General features: G+C 39.0%; 1 protein-coding gene across 2 annotated transcripts in view; it reads left to right on the top strand.

The window, feature by feature from the left end:
* LOC104482331 (N-deacetylase and N-sulfotransferase 3) overlaps positions 1–24881 on the top strand; it is a 108922-nt gene that overhangs the window by 70381 nt on the left and 13660 nt on the right. For both annotated transcript variants that reach the window (XM_086746379.1, XM_086746378.1), the window contains exons 3-6: positions 4021–4108; positions 6996–7150; positions 10781–10966; positions 13656–13784. In XM_086746379.1, coding sequence (XP_086602505.1) covers positions 4021–4108; positions 6996–7150; positions 10781–10966; positions 13656–13784 — 558 coding nt within the window. The remainder of the gene's footprint in view (positions 1–4020; positions 4109–6995; positions 7151–10780; positions 10967–13655; positions 13785–24881) is intronic.

The raw sequence follows: 24881 nt of genomic DNA, 5'->3' as shown, positions 1-24881 counted from the left end.
TAACTTTTGTCTATTCCTTGGGTTGTAACAGGGCCTTTTTCTGACGTTATTTTGGACTGTTGGTGAAGAAGGGGGTCTTTCATCATATACTGAATTCTCACATTTGCTTTCTGGCACAAGGAATTTCCTAAACCTGGTATGTGAGCTTAGGAAAAGTTGAAAAGAAAGTACTCCATGGTGGCTGTCTACATGAAAGTGATTATGCACCCACCAATTTGTTTTCCTTGTAGTACCAGTGGAGGTATAACATATGTACTAAATAATTATTTATAAACATAGGAAGACTTTACTAAACACTTTTAAAAATATAATCTACAGTACTAGTGTATTTAAATAACGTCTCGTACAGATACCCAGAGGGGCTGTTCATAAACCAATCATAAAATATACAGAAAATATCACCAGCTTACCTTCAGCATATAAAATAGCATTTAGAAATGAAATTTCAGGCTTTTCCTCCCCCTACTTCTCTTTCTCTCTTTCTGATAGCAACTCACAGTAATAGACCCTGCCATCTGCTGCTATATATTTTTCATGAGTTTTAACATTTTGTTTTTAGAACCTGAAAGATGAGTAAAATGTCAAGTCACCCAGAAAATAATCACAGGCATGACAACTCAAATGTTATCTCAGCTTGTCTGTACAAGAAGTGGTTCACAGCAGGTCTGCGCCCTCCCTCTTCGCAGAGAGCGCAGGCGGAGCAGGTGAGCAGAGACACCCTTGGTATTAGCTGATGTATTTTTGAACACCGCCACGAGACTTGAGCAGAAGATGTCCTGCTGATTGGAATGAGAGTGACGCGGCCAAAAAACCAACAGCATCGCTTTCAAAGTTCATTCTGTGGAAGGTGAACTTCAGATTTCCTTTAGAGTTTTATGTTATTTGGTGTCTTACCGTGACTGACTGCTGCCTTAAATAAAGTGCAGTCATTGAGATGAGAAGGTGGTAACTACACTTAAGCAAACTTAATTCCCAGTGAAAAAGTAAACTCTCTGTTGTGTTATCATAGAAAGTTCGTGGGTTTTTTACTACCCTTTCTCCTCCTCCCGTTTGAAAGCCTGAGTTTGCAGTCTCCTGTCAGCCCTGTAGCTGCATGTGCCAGGGAGGTGCAGCAAAGTACTCCTTCCAGGTCGAGTTTCTCTGGCGTTTCCAGCTGCTCTTCGATTTTCCCATTCTGGTTTTTCTGTCATGCCGAGACTAGACTGGTGCTGACAAGCTGAGAAGTGTTAGAAAGGTACAGGATAAGACCTTCAGCTCAAAAAATGCTCACAGTTCTTAATTTGGAGGGAAAGAACTGTACAGCCCATTCTTGTCACCTTACAGTCAAGCTGCTCTCGGTATCTCTTTTGTGTGACGATATGTACTGTTAACATAAGAAGTGTATAGCCGTATCATTTGCCTCCTACATTTTTAACCGTGCAAAGATAAAATTATTTCATTGAATAGGTTCCCAGCAGCTCAAGGATGGTTTTCATAATAAATCCTCTGCAGATTTCCTACCTTGCATTAGAATAAGAAGTCTCCTTGGTGATCTTTGCACTCTCTGTGCGGAAGCCCTCGTTACAGCGTTGCCAGATTTTTCTCTTAATATTCCACTTCAGAAGTCTCAAGCTTGTTTTCAATTATCTCCATTCTGTGCTTCATTTTGCTCACTTCTTTAGAAAGTCTCTTGTTCGCAGGCTTTCCAGTGAAAGAAGAGGATCTTTACCTTACTAGTATTGTTCCTCGAAACAGCCTGTACTGTTGTTGCTGGAGCTAGACTGCTGAAGACAACAGTGGGAGAGGCAGGTTACTTCCAGATCTGCTCCTGTTAAGAAACAGGAGGCAGAAAAGTGACGGTTCTTTCACAGATTTAGTTTTGTGATTAATATGTATTTAATGAATATGCTTAGGCATAATGTTCTGGTCCGCTGAAATGGCAAACAGAGCAAGTACTGCTGGTGACTCAGAATTGAAACCACTGATATTTCATCAGCCGTGTCAGCAATATTCAGTTTTGCAGCCCTCCAAGGACAGCGCCAAATGGCCGTGTCTCCTGTTGCTGCAGATCAGCTCCCTCAAGCCCCAGCTTCCCTGAGCCAGGCAGAGCTACGAGCTTAGTGAGCTCGCTCACGCCTCGGATGCAGAACAGGAGCGGCCGCGTTCCCGCGTTGGGCAGTGCTGCGGTCTCTCAGCGGGGCCGGGTGAGGATGCTCAGCTCTGGAAAGGGAATATTAGGAAAGGTGAGCACAGAGCAGGGACAGATGCACCAGCTGCGGTGTGTGGCCACCTCTTACTGGGAATGGGGAGCTCCGCTGGGCCGGCTGCCTTGGGCCTCTCCTGAGGTTGGTGCGCAGGAGAGCCCCTGCTATCGTCACCCTTTGCCTGATTTTTGTCGCTGTGATGATGTAGGTATGATAGCGTGAGAAAACAGGCTTGACAGGGTTTGCAAATGGAAATTGTACTTTTATTGGAACCGATATAGATGAGCCCTGGAAAAGACGTGAGGAAGAGCTCATATGCCCCAACGTTTCTCTCATAAAGTGGATAACACCTCCGTCTGTAAAATGGGTCCTGTTTTAAGGAACTGTAACTTGGCTATGCTATGCTGATATCTGAAGCTGGGCTTGACTTCCGTGCTGACATTTTCTTGTCATTGGCATTCTGCTTAAAAAAATAATTGTAGACAAATTACTCATATAGTGGAAGTGTCCACAGAAACTGTAATTAAAATTACTGGCTTGTGTTTTTCAGGGCACTAAGTTGTCATTGAATTTCAAGAGTGAAGAGCCTACTAGACATTTAAACCTTTGAAAATCTCCAGTGATTTTAATCTTTTTGTGCTTTTCAATACATTGCCCTTTGATAACATGCTTAGAGTTACTCATTTCTGACAATTGCATTGCTTTTAATGGCTTTATTTAAATCATTGTGTTATAATGTATATTCACTTTGAAAATCCTTTGATGACCTTTGATGCACAAGTATTTTCCTTTCTTTCAAAGCTACTGCATGAGTGCCTGTCTCCAAGCGTGCGCGCTGTAGCGGGCCGTACACTTTGGATGTGCTGTGTACAGTGTCGCCAATCTCCCAAGTCCAATGTGTCCATAAATTACCAACTCTCAAGTGCTCAGCTGAAGGCAGGCTTGTTGGGAGGAATGCGCGCTCCAAGTCTCGTTTTAGAGGAGGCTTTTTTGTTCTTACATTTTGTTCTTGCTTTGCAAAATTTTATTTTATATTGGAAAGCTACTTTTTTTTTTTTTGCTGCACCTGGAAAACCAAAAGAGCGAACAACAGCAGAGCGTTGAGAGTTTTAATATGTAAATCTTGGCAGTGACAAATCGAGAGGAACATATTGAAATCAAAGAGTGAAGCTGTATCTGATGAATAATAGCTTTCCCCTTTCTTCCTGCATGCTGGTTTTTTGTTTGCAGTAATTTAGTGCAAGTACATGTATGCTGACAGCCAGTATGCTAACTGTCTGAGAAATGAGTCAGAATTTGGGGGAATTTAGGATTAAGTTCTTTGATGTGGAATAAGCTTCATCTAGCTGCTTTCTGTCTTTCTGAATTTTTTTTTTTAAACCTGACTAAAACACTGTGTATGTACTTGAGCTGACCCAGAGAAACATAATTCTAATAAATGCTGTTCACCCCAGTCAGTGGAGCAGTGGTCAGCGGCACAAGAGATTTGAATTTCATTCCTGGCTGTGTCCCAGGTTTACTGAGTAATCCATGGAAGGTTTTTTCTCTGGCATGTGCCTTTGTTTTCCTATCTCATGATCCAGGGAGTAAACCAGTATTTAATAGCTGGTCGTCTTTATGAGGAAAACGGTAGAGTTTGCATGCTGTCTTTAATCTTTAAATGGTAATGAAAATATCTGTTATTTCTTTGTCATATAGAGAGAGCTTTTTTTAAATGGGAAAACCAATTGAAAATATATATGCCTGTAAAAATATTTGTATTGTTATATTAAATTTCTGGGCCAGGTAGTGTTTTCTACAGATATGTTTATATCACAGGATTTTTTTTTTTTTCCAGGCCCTGCTTGACACTCAGAATCTTTTGAGAGCTCAGATTACGAATTTTACTTTCAACCTGGGATTTTCAGGGAAATTTTATCACACAGGTAAGAAATACTAAAATCACTTTCATTTTGGTGATATTCTTTACAGTATGAGGAAAGTAGGAATGACAGAGACTAAGGATCTGATTAGAGACACAGGTTTCCTTCGTAACAGGATAGTTAAATATCAGATTGTCCTTTCTTCCCAGTTGCTTTGGAGCATACATTTGTGTGATTTACCAAATCAATTTTTTCTCATAAAGTTGTTACACTGGATTACTCTTTTGTTTGAGCTGTAGTCTGTCTGGAAATAACCATGTAGGTGGAGTCTGTAAACACTAATCTGCAGCAACATTTCTCTTTTTTTTTTTTAAAAAAAAAGAGGAAAAAAATGCCAATTCTTTGCATTATAGTCTAATAAGTAGAGCAATGATATGGAAGTAGGAGAGCCAGGCTGTAGTTTCTAAGAGAAAGACTAAGCCCTTCAGAAAAGTGTACTGTCAGACTATTAAGTTTTCTGATTGAGGGAACTGTTCCTCCTGCTGCTGCACGCTGGGACACGCAGAAATGGCAGAGCCACAGGGCCAGGAGGAGACCTTGCAAGAAGCAGTCCAAGCTTGGGATGACAGCTTTCTGTAAGGGTTATACGTGTTACCTGTGTGTCATTGGGTAACAGTAAAATCGGTCCTGAGGGTGAAATAAACACAGCTCTTAATGTTGCTGTATAATTGCATTCAATTTGAGCTGGCTCAGACACTCACTACTGAACCTCGCTCAGGAAATGGGGAGAGGGAGAAACGTAGAGTAGGTGAACTGGATTTTTCTCTGCATCCCTTTCCTCAGCACACAGAGAATTTAGGTGACAGTTTTAGGCAGGCTGGAACATCTCGGGATGAGACACCTGTAATTCCAGTAAGCTGTGATGCCTCTGTTAGGTGCTGGTGTGGAACAGATTGAATTCCTCCAACCCTTCTGGCAAAATTCAGTTCCCTTCAACCTGTTGTTGAGTGGTAAATTCCACCAATCCAATTAAATTTTCTATTGATTTCACTGAGAGATCTGTTGAGCTAGCACAGTTTATCCTTCTGGATAGTTTAATCTCTACTGTAGAGATAGAGCCATATATATTGCCTATTAAAATGATTTTATACTTAAACCACTGTAGAAATAGGGACAAATAAAAGATAAGGTGTTCAATAGGATGTGATATAGAAGGAAGAAGGTGCTCTCTACTGACAAACAGAAAGAAAAAGGCACACATGCAGAACAGGACAGCATCAGAGCCTTGAAGAGAGAGACAAAAGACAACACAAGATAAAGTCATCGTTGAAGGATATTAATGTGAAAAGGGGGAAGTGAAGCAACATGTGAGTTGAGACTAGGAACCAAAACTGAATTTGCTCAAAACGGAAGAAAAATACACAGAGCTTGAATATGCTCGACTTCTGTGCATGTTGCACAGCAGAGAACTGAGCATAGCTTTTCTTGTGCTCGGCCGTGCACCTTGCTCCTGTTACTTGTCATTCAGGAGTGAAGAGGCAGGGGAAGGAGTCTGTTATTTAGAGCTGAACACCTGGAGAGGAAAGCAGCTGGGGCTGCACGGTGCCTCCGCAGGTCACTCCTGGGCTCAGCAGACTTCAGCTAGACTTGGTCACTGTCCAGGTTTCACCCCTGCCATCCAGGTGTCACCTGCACAGCTCAGAGAGACTAGAGATGCCTTAACATTTTCATGTTGACGACATTGGTTGCTCCATCCCTTCCTTCCCTTTCTTTTGCCTGGAATGTCCCAAAAAACAGTCCTGACTGCCAAGTTTGTCACCTGCCAGTGTCTCAGCAGACAGAGGTGCTTTCCAGACCATTTATTTTGCCTCAGTTGACAGTTCAGATGCTTTGGAGGGAACATGTGGATGGGTTTCCTAGTTCTGACTGAGTAGGATTTGGCACCTTTAGGTGCTCCTGTTACTTTCTTTGATAGCAGGTGAACACCACACAGGGCCCCAGGGACTCGTGTGGAGTCCTAAAATCTAACGATCCTACACATACTGGTACATCATTACCTGTGTCAATCCATGTTTTTCTTTCACTGCTGTAGTTCCTTCAGAGGTAATGAGGAATAAAATCACAACAGTGAAGGTATGTCAGACAAGGTTTGTGGAAGGAAAGAGGAAAAAGCAAAAGGCATGTGTAGGGTTAGCGAGAGCATGGCCGTACGGATGCAGAAAGCATTGGAGCTGAACGTTCCGTTAGAGACTGACAGAGGAAAATAGATGTTGCAAAAAGCTGAGAGAGAGAAGGGATTTGTCAAGTTGTGTTGATTGTTGGCAGGAATAGTAGGAACAAAATTGTCATTGCCCTCCAATTACACAAATGGCCTTTGGAGTGCTTGGGGTCCCAGCCAGCCCCCACTGCTTGCACCCAGGGGAGCAGGGGCAGGGACCCGTCCCAGTGGGTAGCTGGGTTGCGGCTGCTTCTGTCGCAGACTGGGAGGATTTACGAATGTCAAAGTGTGAGGTGTGGGAGAACGGCAGCGCCATATGTTGCTGCCCAAGTGATTCCTCCTCATCATTGCCACCATTAGAAATGGCTGCAGGGCCTGTTCCCAGCACCACATCCTTGGGAACAGGCAGGGGAGCATCTGAAAAGACAGGCCTGGGGCCTGACAAATATTTCAGTGAGTTCCAGCCGTCCTTTAAATCTCTTCAAAGATGGAGATTTCTAGGAACTCCTGAATAAGCCATTGTACTGTGCCTTCGAGATGCTGTGAAAATGGGGCGCTCGGTCTTTTACTTGGCTATAATTATTTCAGGAAAAGGAATATGTACTTGGAAACATTTAAAATCCTCAGTACTTTAAATGGTCACATTTTATTGTGCTGATTTCTTTCTTATATTTTCAAACATTTGTAAAAATATAATAAGAGATCTTTCATTTTTTTTCTTTTCCCCTCCAGGCACTGAGGAGGAGGATGAAGGTGATGACCTGCTGTTGAGATCTGTAGATGAGTTTTGGTGGTTTCCCCATATGTGGAGTCACATGCAGCCTCACCTCTTCCACAATGAGTCGTCACTGGTGGAGCAGATGATCCTCAACAAAAAATTTGCCTTAGTGAGTTACATTTTTGCGTTTTATATTGATTTTAGGTATTGAGAAACCATTATTGGAAAATCGATCCCTGTATAATTTGGTTTCATCTCAATGACTTGAAAAAAAAAGGAAGTTTTGATACAGTGCTTTTTGCGATCACTCTCTTTTTGTCTATTAAAATTCTGGTTCTCTGCAGTTTGAATTTCCATCTCAATTGAAGTTTGATTTTTTTGTATTACTTCATGAAAAATTTTGAAGGGAAAGATTCTTTCAGAATGAAGAATTAGTATGTTCCCATCTTGGGAAGTCAATATAGATAGAAATTCTTCTATTTCAGTATTTTCATAAATGAAGTTTAGTCCAAATAACACACGGCTTAGATTAGAAAAAAATACAACTTTCTGAAAGAGTAAATACTCCATCAAAATGTGTGAAATGACTTTATGAAAACACTGGATGTTAGAATTAATGAAGTGTGCCACATTTTCAAAGACACTTTTCTGTGGTGATACCTGATAACATCTTCTATATTCCCTTTGGATCAGATTAGTAAAAACTTCTTTTGAAAAGCATTGCCTTTACTAATTTATTCACAGCAAAGCTCTGGGGGCAAAAAAAAGTGTTTCATTGAGAATAAATAAAAAAAAATAAAAAATAAAACCAGATCTTTGGATGTGAGGGTACAAAAAAAAACAGACTTACCTTTTCTCTACAGTTAATTTCATACAATAAAACCAAACCAAACTGCTACACGTAGTACATATTATTTGTCTGAAGAAATGGTCCAGTGTAAAGACATAAGGAAGTGTTATATCAGAACATCTCAGCAAACATGTTTGCTGAAATACATCTGATTTTACTTCTCCCTTTTCAAAATACACTGGTTGTTCTTTAGCTGTCAGGTAGTAACTTTGTTCCATGAAAGAGCAGGGAGATTTGAAATACCAGGAAAAAAAAGGGTGCACTTATGGTCACGTGTCAGTGAGTGTAAGAGGAAGGTGTAGACCTAGAATATCAGGCAATTAAAATTTGCATTTGAAAACTTTGCTTTTAAGTAAAGTATATGCTTTCTTTCAACCACAGGTTTCACAAAGTTTACTATAAACTGTAGTTGTACTGACTACAGGCCAACTTGATTTTGCAGTTTCCTTGAAAAAAAAAAGTTTCAATAGAAGTAAGAAACATGAAAATTTACAAACCCTCTGTCCAAAATTGCCTTTTTTTTCTGTGGTTCTGTGTACTGCTGCAAGCTCCACTGGAAATTAGATTAGTTCTTGTAGTTCTGGTGTGACGTAAGAGATCCTCTGGATCAGTCTACAGTATGTAGCCATTAAAGTATGTTATTAGAATTATTCATTCAACCCTGTTTCAGGAAACTTCACAAATTTCTATTTTCTTCACTACTTTCAACGCTTTTAACACTTACAGATACCTTATATTAAATGTTTTTCATGTCTGAAGCTATGTATGGGCGTATAGACATGAAGCTACTTGTTATGTTTCATTTGCTTAAAGCATTTAAATTAATAACAAAGTTAAACATCCTGCTTTATTCAAGAGGCTGAAATTGCTGATGCCTCTTGCGTTACCAAACTGAATGTGTATATTGGGAACTGCAGTCACTAAGAAACAACAGATACTAATACCTAATACCTCAGAGATGATAGGCTCATAATTAGGATGAAAGATTTTAATTACGTAGTTATTAGTGCATATTGTAAAACTTGAGGGTAAAAATCTTAAAAATCAGACACTTGTTTATAGCTGAATGAAGGAGATTAAATGGAACATTAGAGAATGCAGTTTCTTACATGTTCGGTACAGATTTTTCTTTCTGATGTTTATGCGTGCTTAAGTGAAGTAGGAAAGATAAAAGGAAGAGGAATTAGAATATCTGTGATGGAATTAAATAGTGTAAAGCTGTGTAACTGATGACATACCTATTCTTTATCTCCCATGCAGTAAAATTAATAGGCCAGATCTTACTCATTCCTGCTTTGGCAATTGCATGTAGCGCACCCCAGGTGTAAACCAGGAGATGACGCGCTCCCTGGGTGCAGCAGGGTCGCTGATGGGGTGTTCGGATCTCACCCAGCAGTGGTATGGCCTTACGAGAATTCCAAAAGCTGCACCAGCCTCAGGGTGGTAAAATCTTATGGCTCATCGTGTGTGTCGTAGATTGTTGAAGGAAAATAATCATTTCACCAGTTTTCTAAACGTAGAAAAATGAGGGTTCTCAACTGTGGCTGTACCATACTTGTCTGTTACACACACCATTACACTAGGTTCCAAGTAGCCCTTTAACAAGGAAAAAAATAGCTTTCCTCCCTTGCAGACTTCACATCTTTAAAGTCTTATTTCTCGTGCTCCTCCAGAGCAGAAGCAAAGCCTGCTTTTTGTGAGTTTGCTTTCTTTTGAGCTGTTAGTAAAGTTGTCGTATGTAAATTATAACAGATGTCTAATATTGAATCCTGACTATTTAAGCTTTTTAAATCCAGTACATTAGCTTTCCTGCAGTAGTCCAGTCCTCCTCCAGAAAAGATGAAGAAAGATGGTTTTACTAGGGTCACGCATCTGTTTTCCTTTGAGATCAGACATACAGAGTTTTTCATATTCTTTAGTAACTAGTTTATTCAAAGGAAAAGACCCAAGTATCAACCAATTCTTACCTTTGCACACAAAGTGTGATTAGAAAATGCAGTGAAGATGGATGACCATACAGATACAAACAACATCAAAAAAACTCTTAAACAAGGTTCAAAGGTTGTGCAAAGGCAATTTTCCTAAATCATTGCAGCACAACATCATCTCATGGACAGTGTATTCTGCTAATCAGACTATTGCAAAAATACCTGCTCTATACTGTTCCTTTGAAAAGTAACCTGAAAGACAGGAGAAGAGGTGTCAAAATTCATTAGAGTATGCTGGAAACCAGAAATTGGAAAGAAAATATAGTGAATGTCAGGAGAAGGTAACACCAGCAAGGTCAGTACGTAAACAAGAGAAATGACAGGAGCCTGCAAAAATAGATGATGTACTACAAAAGGGATTAGTCTGCAACATCTGCCTGTTATCCTCAGAATTTTGCAAGTGGTTATCTTTCCTCTTTTTAAAAAAATGACACTAAAATGATTAAGCTGGGTTTTGAATATGGTTTTAGGTTTTGAGTGAATTAGAGGTCAAGTGCAGTGACTCTCTGTGAAATTCAGCTAACAATCCAAGTAACTGTGTAGGGACATGTAGTGGAAATCACACTTTTGTTGTTGTAACTGCCAAATGCTACCTGTCGTGCTGAATATGTGCCAGTAATTTTCTCTCTGAGTTCTTAGTTTGTGAGCAAATTCCTTGCAAGAACTTGAAAGAGTGCAGCTTTCTGTTTAATGTAGATTGAAGACATCAATGTAAAATACTTCTATATCATTCTTCCCTGCGTGCTCATAAAATACTTGTTAAAAAGGCCTTGTATTAAAATCCTGCGTTTCATCTTCACCGTGCTGCATTCTGTCTCCCTTACACATCAGCTATTTTGATATCGCCGTTATTTGCATTTCAGACCTGTTCTGGATCTCTCACAAACAAAGGATTTGAGACACTCCAAACCATCAAGCTTCTTAAATTTTTTAAAGCGGTCGTTGTTCTGTTATGTTTTAGGAACATGGTATTCCAACTGATTTGGGCTATGCAGTGGCTCCACACCATTCTGGAGTCTATCCAGTACATGTTCAACTTTATGATGCCTGGAAAAAAGTCTGGAATATCAGAGTTACCAGCACAGAAGAATACCCCCATCTGAAGCCTGCAAGGTATAGACGAGGCTTCATCCACAAAAATATCATGGTGAGTTGTATTTGTGATGTTTATGTTGTAACCACTCTACCATTTTATGCACAATTTATTTTTAAGTGGAAAAACCATGCTATCCTGAAAGTTCACAGTGTGAGAAGCACATATTGCAATGCATAAGTAGCAAGATATATTTGACAGTATCTTGTTAATTAAAATCAGTCTGTTGCTGATGATGTTACCGCTGATGAAGGTGGCCTCTAGGCACCCTGCTGCTAACAGTTAACAGGCTGTTAACTGTTCTAGTCCTACTGTTAATACTGGTTCAGAGCTCTCAAGGAAAAAGTCAAATTTGCATCTTTTAACAGAATATTATGGGTTAGATTTCTAGCAGGTTGGAAATTTCTGTAGCACCATTAACAGCAAAAGAGTTTTGCCAGTTTATGCCATCTGAGAATCTGGATCGTGATGCTTACATATTTTTTTCTTCCATTTGAACAGTGCACAGTTGCCCTCGTTTTGCTTCCTGCTGTACGGAAGTTTGAACTGTGCTTTGCTCTGCGGCTTAACCCCACAGCTAAGCTTTGGGCCCAGGCGATCAGTCTGCATGCAAGGCAAACACTCAGAAGTCTGGAGAGAAGGGAGACACACACACCCCACACCCCTCTCCAGGCTATGAAACTGCTTTGTTGAGGCAGCCACGAGTCAAATCACACAGTTTTTTTTCTATGTTACATAATTTACAGCGTTGTTCACTGACAGTGGTGTTTGCCAAAAGGGGTTATGCACAACTGACATGGAAGGCATTACGCTAATACTGTCTGGTCACTGGGGCGTAGGCTGTTTTTGTTTCACGTGTTGTCATTGTTATCTGAGAAGTGTTTCAAAACAACTTTCCAAAATACTTGATGGTCTCTTCTCAAGTAACTTTCTTTTGGAGCACGTAGGAGAGTGCCGTACTGTGTTATGCCTCTGGCTGCAAGAAGCAGTTTTGGAGGGTCAAGTGCCTTAGTGCTAGACTGCCACTTAGCTTATAACAGAATTCTGGTATTATCCTCAAGTTACCATGGATACCACTTTTCTAAGCCAAATAATAATATTTAAAAGTTTTGATCTATTTTTGGATGGAGAAAACTAAAATGATCTGCAGACATTCAGGAAAAAAAAAAATCACACCATACAGATTTGAGCTACAGTTGGTTCTCCTCAAAGCAATAGCTGCCTGTAAAATAATGGGTTTGTGGATCCGCTCAGGGGGCGTGAAGCGTTTGAGGAAGACTGATTGACTCTCAGAATCTCTTTCATAAATTTTTGTAAAAACATGTTGTTTGAAGACACGTAATGAGATTAAACACAAGGACACTGGGGCCAAAAATCTATTTCCAAGAACAGTCGTATAAAAACACCTGTTCTTGGCGTCTCAAGCTTTCAGTTCTCCAGGGCGAATGCAATAATATTTTACATCTGCAGGCTTATGGTGATGAATACATTCAGGAACAAAATCATGGTGTAAGATTTGCCAGAGCATTTCCCATCCAGTACAGCTTCATTTTCTGACTCTGTGAAGAATTGTTCTCATATTTCATCAGTAAAATACAAAGATTTTTTAAAAGTATATGCAGGTTTATAGCAAACATACAAATTCCGTACATTTTCTGACAACACAGAACTTTCGATCTGTGATCACAGTATCCTGTACATTACAAAAAAAGATGCTGAGGAATGAAACTGCAACAAATAAAAAGTATGTGCAAAGCCACAGTCTATGTCAAGTAAAGGATTTGTATGCTTTAAAAGTTTAAGCTATCATTTAATAAATGTTCTAAATTGAACTCAAATGTTTGAGAACAATCCCAGTTTAAGAATTGTACATGAACGTCAATACTCAGGAGTTGATTTTCCATTAAAAATAGACATAATTCAAATACTCTCCAGTGAATTATTTTCTGAAGTTGCTAGAAAATATTTTTAAGTTCTACTGGAAAACCTAACTGAATTTATTAGTTCTTTCTATTAAAAAAATTTGTTCTTACAAATACATTTGTTTATGCTACTTTTTGTTGCAACTGATCTTACAAAACTAGCACAGTTGAGTAAGAAACCAATCTTTCTTATATTGTGAGCATTATCAGCAAAATTCATCATATGCCAGTGGAGAATTTTTATTGGTGGTGATGCCTAAGCGAAAAAAAAAAAAAAAAATTACTTTCAAATTCTGGTTTAAATTTACAACAAAGCCATCATTCAAATAAAAAATGGAACTGATTAATACAGTATAGATTGATAATATTATCAGATTATTATTTGAATTATTTTAAAATTTTAGAAATCGTTGACGACCAGACTTCAAATACGTGGTGTTAGGATCGAATGTTACGGACAAAATTCGTTTTAGGTTTCTGAATTAGAACTTCTTGATTGAGATCAGTCTCCAGTTTCAAACAAAATGTGATGAATTTTTGCACATTATGAGATCACTGATGGTAAAAATGTTGTTTCTTTCAGAAAGCACTGTTTCTTGATCTGCCAGTGTATAAGTTCGACTAGATTGTTACTGACTTCTGGCAAACTTGTGGTGCCAAATCTACCCAGCAATCCTCCCAAAGAAACGTTATCAGTTGTGTGTTCCTTATCTGGCATTTATTATCTCATTGAAAGTATGAACATTTCTGTTTTGTTAATTTCTCTTGAATATAATATTTTTATTTTCTTCTCTTTTTTTTTTTGTATTTAATAAATTCAGGTGCTTCCTAGGCAAACTTGTGGCTTATTCACCCACACAATTTTCTATAAAGAATATCCTGGAGGCCCAAAGGAACTTGACAAAAGTATTCAAGGAGGAGAGTTGTTCTTCACAGTGGTTCTCAATCCAGTAAGTACAGTGTGATTTTTGAAATGTTTTTTTTTTTTAATTACTTAAAGGAGAAGTTACTAAATGCTTCAAGGCTAATCAGCTGGGTCTCCCAAGCAATAATGGTTAGTCACAGTGAGCTCTTCTGCTTTTTCAGTTAATTAATTTAGCATCTAATATGTATGCAATAATAAGTAATATTCTAATAAGTATATTATGTTGTACAAGGATAATCTATAGCTTTTTGACAACTGTTTTGCTGGTAATGCAGTATTAGCAGCCTTTCTTGTTGTTCTTTACTTTTGCATTAGGTAGGAACCCTGAGATTTAATTTTAAAAAAATTCAAGATGTTACTATAGGAGGAGTATTTCAGGTGAAGTCCATTTTCCTATGTTGCCAAATTCATAATCAGAAATGTTGGGAGAACTCATTGGTTTGAGAAAGTTGCAAGAAAGGAGTCCTTGCACTTCAGTCTGTTTTGAGAATTTTCAGTTGCTGATTCATAATAGCTTCAAAGAAAAGATCCAAGTAAATGAACCACGTAGTTAATAATCTGCTTAACGTTTCATTTATCTTTAATGGAAGAATAAACAACAAACAAGGCTATGAAACTACAGAATACTGACAGAAGAGAACAGTATAGTTCTTAAAATGGCACTGGGATTAGGTTAGTTGCATCAAAACCTGACCTTTTAGACAAGCTTTTAGGCGAGTTGTTCATCTGAAGTCCAAATGAAACATAAATAAAATTTACCCATTTTATACAAATGTAATCGCTAGAACTCATTTTGTCAGAACACCAAAGGGAATGAAGCATATTTGCACTCAAATCCTTTGGAATAATAGCCTAAATTTTTTTGTGCCCTTTTTGATCTTCCATAATTTAATAGAAGTCCAAAGGAAAAAAAGCTTCTGTCAGCTACTTCAGCAATTCGTGTGCAGGTACGTTTTTCAAGCCTCACATTCTTTCAGGCTATAGTTCTTTGAGAGCAGTTACTGTGTTTTTTCTCCTTTTTCATGTTCACATAGCAGAATTAGGAAATAAAAACTTCACTGTCTCAGAACGTATGTGGTCTCCCTTCTAGAGGATGGCAGTAGTCCCAATCCTAACTTTGATAATGTGTGTGATTTCAGGCACAGTATGTTAACAGAGGTGAGACCTGCAAAATTCCTTGGATGGGTGGTGTTGGTACCGTAGCAATGCTTTGGCAATATATGGACTTGAACTGAGTTACTAGCTTAACAGGGAGGGCAAGGGAAGGGAAAGGAAGACAAGATAAGCAATGAAACAGTCGTGATTATTGGTATTAATCATAGAAGTTTGATCATGCCTGCCTAACATCCTTGAATGTGAGTACAGTAATGTCTTTTTATATAATACAATTAGATCTTTGATTTATGCATTGCCATGTAGACTGTCTGATCACCTAGTGCTTGGAAACATGATATTGCCAATATAGTACAGGCTGAAAGAAGTTAAATACACTGTTTTCTAAATACAACTGTAAATTAATATCAGACCAAAATTTACCCAAGACAAATTGCTGCAATCCTTTTAAGGAGTGCCTTTGAAAAGATGATGTGTCTGCTTTTAAGTATCTGCTTATAAACAGTTTCTAAAGTTCTAAGCATTAACCTGGCATGTAATCAATTTAAAGATTAAGGTTTGCATCTTTGTGGTTTTTGAAGTGTTACATGTACTTATACCATGATTTGCAAGTCAGAGTTGGGCAAAGATTAGGCATTAAAATGAAAACTAAGTAGCTTTAAGAATTTGTCTAATTGTGAAGTGACATTTTGAATTTCATAAGCTTTCCTGTATTTTCATTAAAATTGCTGGGATTTCTTAATGTGAAACCTCCAGCTTTTCAGAGGATGCGAAAATTCCATTATGAGGCATTTTCTAAATGCTGTTTTTTGCTGATGTAAAACTAACGAAGAAGAAACATTACCTAGGAATTATTACAGTCAGCTAAATAATATTCTCAACAATGAGCACATAAATATTTAATTTTCAAAAATGGAAATTGTAGGTGTAAATTAAATGTAAATTTTGACAAAGGCCTTTGTTACGTTTCCTGGTTTAATTTGGATAACTGATCTTAAGTGAATACAGTTTTTGAGGTGTAAGTTCCTAGGCTGAGGCTTTAGAAACTGAGTACCCTACACTGAAATAAATGCCCCTAAGAATAAAGCCCAAAATTTCTTTGCTGTGTGATGGCAGCTGTTCACAAGAGAGGCTCTGCTTCCATACAGTATGCTAGATCAACCACAATCTGTGGAATAAACCACAAAAAACCACAGGACCACATGTGCATCTGCAAGCTTTTGACGTGAGAACCAGTGTTATTGCCCTGTTCCCAGGGCGTTGCACAGTCACAAGTCCTGCAGGTAAGAAACGCGTCAGGAAATCCTGCTCTGCAGATGATCTCTGCCAGTTGTATTTTATATGGGAACTCAGAGCTGCTTTGTTGGAGTAGCTGATCTTGTGGTTGGCAAGCTCTGTTTCTGTGGTATGCATTTACATCCCCACACTGCCGGTTCGATTGCGATCTGATGGTGGCTGTAAAGAGATCTTGACAGCTATGCCCGTTGCGTTCATAAGGCGTCTCTAGTGCAGAAGTGCCACCAAGCTGAAAAAGAGCCTAAGCAGTAATATAACGCGCTATCTACTCTTCCAGTAATATTTTGTATGTCTGTCTTCTTGCTGACTCCAGCAGCCCTTAGGCGAGATCATACTGTGTCAGGATTTTGCACAAAATGTTTTACAGAAAAAAAAAAAAAGAAAAATAATTTTAAAAAAGAAGCTTTCAGCAACCCTCTGTTATTAGTATACTGGCATTATTTTCCCCACATAATCAGTTGAGTAATTGGCTTAGATGGAGGTTGTGTGACTTGCACTAATTTAGCCAGAGAATTCTATAATAAAGCCACAAGGAAACCATGCATTGTAGAATTCTTTAGTGATGCATGTCTTATCCAGTCAGACAGTTCTCTTTTATTTCTTCTCATTGTTACTATTTTTCCCAGCGGTGTACTGACTTTAAAACATTTTAGCAAGTATTTTTCCTGATAAGCTTGTTAGAATATTCAGTGACTTCAGATTAATCTGTCTTTGTCTGCAACATTCGGTGAAGTTCTTGGATTAATAAAACAAATTTCTCTAAAACATCTCTTGGAATGAAATTGTACCAGTCTCCTAAATATGTCTTGTAAATGATGAAGGAAGTGAGTGATTAGACTTTGAGCTGTAAATAAAGATGAGGGAGGTATAGACAGCTGTATCATTTCTTCTCAGGTTTGCTAATAAATCTTTATCAATACTGATAGGACTCTTATCAATACCTCTGAACTGCTCTGAAAATAATTAGACCTAAGAACCAAGCCGAACTAAACATAGCTGAATTGAACATACCTTTGTAAAAACTATTTGAATATTTCTTTTTTTGTCTGCCACTGTGTATTTTCCTTATCTGCAACTAGAAACATACATACATATTGCTTCTTTATGAAAAAATGTCTGTACGAGTTACCGGTCTGTGCCATAGCCGTTCTTTCTGTAGGCAGTTGATGTGGAACATGTGCAATAAAATAAGCTAAGCAAGAACTGAGACCAGAATGGTTCAAAAAGCACTGATGTGATGACGTTTTCAGAGACCTAAGTTAGAAGTGAGCTGCTTTTAAGCTTGCACATGTGTTGCAAAGGATTTAAGTACCGAAACTCGATTAACTGAGTAACTAAGGCTATCTGTTGCGACATTATTTGTTTGATATATAACAGTACTGTGCAGGCACTAACAGGAACATAACAAATCCGACTGTCTTGGTGACAGCTATACATGTGATGATAATACATGTAAGTAAAGGCTATTCACCCTTCATCTTTCCACGAAAAGTCAAAATTGTGTCTGGCACAGGATTCTGCTGAGGAGAGCACTGCACATTGCAGCATTTTCTCTAATGATGTGCATATTCTCCCATGAGACCAGCTATTAGAGATGAGCTATTAGAGCAGCTATTGTCCGATGAGCACTTGGAATTCACTCACTGTCCCACGGGGCTGATGGAGGCTACAGAGTAAGAGGCAGGCACGTTGAACAGCTCTTGTTCTCCTTGAGGCTGCACGGACAGCAAGCTAAGTTGACGCAAGTGGTGTGTTAGCTTCCTCTGTGCCACACGGACAATAGGAAAATGAGTTCACTCTTCTGTGAAGTAACTTGCTTATGGTTAAGCCGATTTAAAAAGGCATCATTCCGAACTCTCCCAGGAACAGGAGAGAAATATTCCTATCTGTGAGTTTGTGTATTTGGATTCCGTGGAATCGATGATCTTAACAGATGGACCTGCACATTTCACACAGTGAAGTCAGCGGAATTTTTCCCATTTCCTTCCCATTGTCATTCCCATTCGTGGGATAGTAAGTAGGTGTATCCATGTTCCTTGTTCTTTGAGGCATTGACACACTGTAGAAGGACTATAGTGGAAAATAATGCAGAGTGTTGTATAATGAAGTTCTGGAAATCGTACTCTGCCGACTCAATCTTATGGGCAAAGCTGGAAGAAGTTGACTGTGAAGGACTGAGAAAAAACTCCAATTTGAAGAGAAATAAAAAATGATTGAGATTCATTCTATTTGAAGAGACATGACAAACAGAAGCCACTATGACATTTCATGAAGAACCTAGAAAATGAACTCCTGTTACCTGTCTTGAAACAGAAAACTGGAGGATAGCCGGTTGAATGAGGATGAGAATTTAAATGAGAATTGTATTGGGATCTTCCTCCAAGGTAGCATTTTTTACATCGTTTGACATCAAGAGCTTATCAAGATTTGAATTACAGAGTTAAATTTGATTGGATATTAATGCCGGTAGTAGTAAGGCATGGATTCATCTAAACTTCCATGCTGTATGTAACCCTTGAAAGCAGGGCAGTTTTTCATGGGGGATTGTTTTTCACACATCTCCCAGCTGTAAAGTATCCTGTACTCTCCTCATACATGTCTGATACCATCTGCTTCTGTAGACAGCATGCTGCACAAGATAAACAGGCCAAACGCAGGACAGATCTAATAGTTTTATTCATATTTAATATGGAAAAACTTACTGTTTGAAGTTTTTGGTTTGTTTTGAAGTGCAAAGTTTCAGTAATAAAAATTAAATTCATGAAGCAGATCAACAATAGGAAATGGAGTACATCTCATGTGCTTTCTACCAGATCTTTAGATTTTATTCTTAAAGCTTATTACAATTTCTTATTCTGGTTTTCAAATGATGATGTGGAAGATGTATTGTGATTCTAAAATCCAAGTAATCTGATAAACCAAATTTTTCTTAATGTAAGAATGCAACTTGGATGAGAGCCATGGTCTAAAATGATATTGTATGCTTCTCCTTTTCTGATAGCATCAGTAAAAGTTAAAGTGTCTCCGTTTAACTTTGTAGAAGGCATAGATAGGTCAGTCCTAAAATATCCCTTGACCTATGGAAGATACAGATTGGGAGCTTTGCTGTCCTACAAGATGAAAGTTGAAGGGAAAACGGTTCATGGAAATCTTCGATACTTTTTCTGCCCCCAAGGAAAACAAACGGAATACAGTAATTGCATTACATGCACTTACATGCAGTTCCTTACAAAGTGCTGTGTGTCTACGGATCTAAAGGAAAGGGAAAATGCCCTGTGGAGAGGAATCTGGTGAAAGCCTTCAAATAGTTGGCAGCCCAACAATGACACTAATGTGTAGCCAGCTGTGTGCTCTCTGTATGGTTTACAGCAGCGCTGATCAAGAGGGAAGACCGCTAATGGTTTAGGCCCTGTGTCTGATTGATCGTAAAATAATGGTAATCTTTGTATGCATTCAGTTCTAAGTATTATTTTCCTTTAATTTTTACCTCTCCCGAGTTACAGTGACTAGAGCTGTTATTAAGCTAATTGACTTGCAGCAAGGGAGAAATTATCTCCTTTAGCACTGAAAATGAGAAGATTTATATGAGCATCAGCAGAACCTACTGTATCTTAATGTGACCCTGAACAAGATGAGTAATCAGGCTTTGGGACTACAGAGGAAAATACCAACCCAAAGGCATTCAGGCTCAAGTCTTCCCTTTCCCTTTCCGAGTGTGAGAAGCAGGAAGGATGTGCAGGTATCTCCCTGAGCTCTGATGTGTGGGTTTCATGTGTGGGGTTCCAGTTCGACAGGCTTGTCCCACTACATGGGTGAAGGAGAAAGGCGACAGTTTCATCTCTTCTCTGTCCTCTCACGCCCATTTTGCAACAGCTGAAAATAAATTCAGGTTTCCGGACTTGTCAGATTAATAATTCAGAACTACACCAAACAGGTAATTTTGTTTGATCTTATAAATCTTCCCTGGCTCCATTATATTTATAGCGGAGACACTGCTACATAAATCAAATTCAACTGCTTGGCTTGCTGTCTTTGCAAGTGGGCAGATCCATGGCAGCTGTGAAACCAGCAGGATGGCCTCAGAACAAAAAAAAAGGAGTTGCAAGCTGGAATCTCTCTGTGGTGGAACAGAACACAGCTTTTCTGGTAGCGTACAGGTCCAAAAGGAATATCTTTCAACTATTAAAAATACATATTCAAGCATAGACTGCAATCTAATTCATTATTCTATCACTTTGTTAGTATAATGGAGCAAAACCAGCTGTTACCGAGTCTCTGAATACCTGAACAAAACTGTTCTGAGTAACATGGAGACAATATCAGGACTGCAAACAGAGTGTGCACAATGCCAAATTAATTGGAATATAGGTGTTCTGAGAGTTTAGACGTACTCTTGTGGCCTGTAAACATTTGTTCAGTAGCTAAAATATCAGCAATACACTAAATTGGTAATGCATCTGCTTCTAGTGCCTAGCAGCGATCACCTAATTAATTGTCAATCATAATTTAACTTCATTTTAAAGTATTGTGCATAACTTCATTGGGTTGGGAGGCCTCAGAGCTGCCTTTTAATGTTTTTGCACAGGTTGGAGGGTGACACAGTGCCCATGACAAAAGTACCTTGATGACTGGTTTAATAGTGTGCATTTATTCAAGTTGGATTGCCTGCAATAGGTTTATATGTGGTAAAAAAAAAGGAAAGATGTGTCCACTCCGTAAGAAATGGTTACTACTCCAGCTCTTCTAGTTCCAGATTTAAAATGCCAAAATAATAGTGAATCTGTTTAACATCATCAGTGTCACTGAAGGCTGAGTCCTCCCTCTGCTCCCTATGCTTGCCAAAAAGGGTACAGCTACCCTCTGGAAAGGGGATGTTCTCTCTGCTTTTGGGTTACCGTCCGAGCCTGACAGCTTAGTGCAGTGGTCTCCAAAGTGGAGTACGTGCACCCCAGGGTGTGTGCAAGATGATCCATTTGGGTGGGGGAAGAAAATATTGGAACTTCAGTAGTAGATAATTTATAAATAAATATAGCTACATTGGGGGTGCACGGTCAAGAAGTTTTTATGATAGATGTGTTTGATCAAAAATGTTCAGAGACCACTGGCTTAGTGTGCTGCTGTTTTACAGGCTTTTTACTGTTTAGAGGCTTTTGTGCTCAATTTGTTTCACTCTGCTGTAGGCATTGACACTTTTTTCTTTCCTGGATTATTGCTGGAACTGAAAAGTCCTGCTGATACAGTACACCATTAAGAAGGTATAAACAGAAAAAGAGTATGAAGAAGAATAATAGTGTGGTGCAACCTATTAATGTGCAAAATTTTTGTGTAAAAGTTTTGAGTTTCAACGTGAAGCAAGGTACATTTTGTTTATCAGGATGTATGGAAAGGAATGGGAATATTCGCAGGTTACCCACACAAAGATATCCACTCTGCTGTTTTCCATCAGAGCAGCTAGTCTTGCTCACCATAAATCATTCTGTCCCAACGTAGAGAAGCTTCATAATTCACCCTTCCAGACCTTCCCAGGGAGCCTGGTAAGGGGGAAAAATAAAAACCCAAAGGTCTTTCTGACTATCCTTGGATGGTTCTTCTCATCCCTGTCTTTCTTTCAAAAATAGACACCCCGTGACTCCAGGGGGAAGAAGCCAGGAACGCAAGAGTGCCACAAGCCAGCAGCTGTAAGAGGGGCTTCTCGCACTTGGGAATGAAGCGCGGTGTCATTCCTTTGGGAGGCAGGCACCTCTGGTTTTGTCAAGGACAACTACTGTTATCAAGACAGAAGCTTAGTTAGTAGTGTCCTTATTGTGTAATTTTAATAGCTGCAGCATCCTAAGACTGCTGATTTTGTAGTAAACAATATTTTTAAAAATATGCAGCCTGCTAAAATAACATCTATCGCTAGAAGCTGGGTAACTTGTTGCATTTTTTTCATTTTGTGTAAATTGTTCGTCAAGCATCTATTGTTTTCTCTGTTCTTGATACATAATTTAGGTCATGCTGGTTCATCTTTTCCTGATACCTGTGATTCAATAGCAGCAACTCAGTCTTGGTCTCAGCTCTAATTTGTTGGCCTAGAAGCTGTTGCTTCTAATTGGGAAATGTTGTAGTAAGGAAATATGCAGCACAGAATGAGCATTCAAAGAGATAAAAGCTGTTTCTCCTGAGTGCTTGTCCTCATTTCCCTCCACCTCTGCAGTACTAGTCAGAATCCCAAATAAAACCAGGGATTGGAAAGGAGGGCAAAACAGAAAGAGCCCTCTGCCCTTTCATTTTGGGGAAGGAGAAGCACAGAAATGCTGAGGAGCAGCTGAAAGGAGCAGGTCAGAGCCTAAAAGGCTCTGAGGAGGCAGCGTAAAGCACCTTTGCTACTCTGATCCAGAGATGGGTGGGAGCAAGAAAGGAGCTGCTGCCCGAAGGCCAGATTTAGTCCCAAAGCATCATTTCACAAATTGTCTGCATTCCGTTTCAGTCCCCTCGTGAAAGATATGAAATCCTGTGGAGAGTGTGCATTGAGGTGCAACCAAGATGATAGTTTGTTTATGAGGAGCAGCTAAAAAGGGTGATCCTTCTTGCACTGAGATAAAGAAAATGCCAAGATGCCCTGAAAGAAATTATTTTAGAAGAGAGCTGGAAATAATAAAATCAAGTAAACTCTTTTTAACTGAAAGGGAGGCTAAAATGCTTGTTAGAGTAAATATAAATCCATTCACAGCTGCTTCCCTTTTGAAGAGGGAATAAAGAAATATGTGAAGCTCTATTTATTTTTTACAGCATTTCCCAGACGTGCAAGGTTATTGAACAAATAATGTTATTTACTAGAGCTAGTCTTCCAAGATGCCCCAAAGGGTTCCTTTCATATCTCCTGATCTGTGGTTTTAAGAAGATAAATCTTTAATAGCTATTAGTTGCCACAGGAAGAGTAATCATTCTCATTAGTTAGAACTTGTTTGAATAAAACAGAATGTGCTGTGATAGAGCAAAACAAAGCAGCATAACTCAATATGGAAGGCAAAAAGTCTTATGCTTTATCTTGGTGTGAAAGCGCACACCTGCAGCACACTGTCCCCCTGCAACTGGGCCGACGCCGACGTGAGATCCCTCAAAATGGCGACTGGATGTAATATTCTCCTTGTAGCCAGGGAAAGATCAGCTCATACACCTCTCCCAGTGCCATCGCTGCGTAGCTGTTGTTGACAAACGCGCAGGAACGTTCCTAGAGCAGGAGAGGGCAGTTGGCATCACGTCCTGTGAGCTGCCTCTCGTAGGGATCCTTGGTGTGGACGTGGTGCGAGGTCCTTCTTTGAGAAGTGCGAACGTGGCCACTGCAGCATCGCGCTGCTGTAGGATAGGCAGTCTGCTGGCTTAGCCTCTGAAGACCTTTTGCAGCTGAAAGCAAGAGTAAGTAGTTCTCGGGTGAGATGGGGTGAATTAGGCCCTGCATCAGCAATATTTCATTGTTCTGTGAAGCACAGGATTGCAGTCTGCTAACTTTACACAGGTGGTGGTAGTGATTTTACTAGGAATTATTTTGTACGGTATCAACAGGAGGGGAAAAGCTTTTGTTCAGGTTTTCCTGGAAGATAGTCTCAGCTGATCTGTGGTATCTTTGATGCCATATAAAAGTAAAGGAGACCTTTTCTATGATTTCAAGTTGTGTATTAGATCATGTTTTTGGTTACACTAAGTATGGACGTCTTTACAAGATGCACTTGATCATCTTTCTTTTTGTTGTAAATAATTAACCAAAAAGTATTTGACATTAAAAAAAACCAACCTGTAAAATGGGAACTAAGGCTTCTAATGCATTTTTCCCCTTCATTGACACACTTTCATATGCTGGAAATTATTTATGATGATACATCCAAACAATTTTTCAGCCTCCACTCTGACATTCTTAAAATTACAGTCGTATTCCCTTGAGGGAAAGAATAATGCACATTTTCCCTGAACTAGCAATCTTTTAAAGTTCTCTTGCTTTTTCTTCCAGGGCAGTGCTGTAGTTGTTGGCAGGTAAGGAGTTGCCAGGAGGTGAACTGACATTATAAATGTCAGAGGTCAACCCACATGTAGGAAGGAAAGAGGCTATCAAGAAAACAAGTTAACCTTTTTTATGGAAACCCTCTGATTGCATCCTTGTTGAGAACAACGTAGTCCTATGGCTGGTCTGTTACTGCTTCGAGAACTGAAATAAAAAAGGAAACTCGGAAAGGTTATACGTTTGGCAAAATGCTTATTGTTAGTTGCCTAAAGGGGGGAAGGATTATTTTTTTTTTTCAGTCCTATCTGCAAAGAAAGCTTGTATTCTAATAATTTAGCAGTGTATATCTTCTAATTCTACTTGAGTCAGACAAACTGAAGCCCTCAGCTCACTTTATAAGTCAAGAGGTGTCAGCAAAGGACACTATTAATAAAACATGTTTTCTGTGTCCATCCACTGCAAGGACTCTGTAGTGTTACAGTTAGGTGGTCAAAACCAGAACTTCAGTAGCTTTGAACCTTTTATGTCAAAGAAAGGCAGTGTTTTAAATACTCTGAAACAAAAGAATACAGCTGTAGATTCCAGTTTTTCATTCTTTTCTTGTTCCTTTTTTAAATTGAAGGCTGGAATTCCTTTACGAAAGATTAACTTCAGCTCCTGAACTAATTTCAGAATTACAGCCATGATAAGCCTTTTTCTTTTTGAAGTGGCTTACATCAGGTTTTACTTTAAATA

The sequence above is a fragment of the Chlamydotis macqueenii genome, chromosome 4 (assembly GCF_036417535.1).
Source record: "Chlamydotis macqueenii isolate bChlMac1 chromosome 4, bChlMac1.mat, whole genome shotgun sequence".
Taxonomy (NCBI): Eukaryota; Metazoa; Chordata; class Aves; order Otidiformes; family Otididae; genus Chlamydotis; species Chlamydotis macqueenii.
The sequence above is the reverse complement of the archived record's forward strand: the minus strand, read 5'-3'. Positions and strand labels throughout refer to the sequence as shown.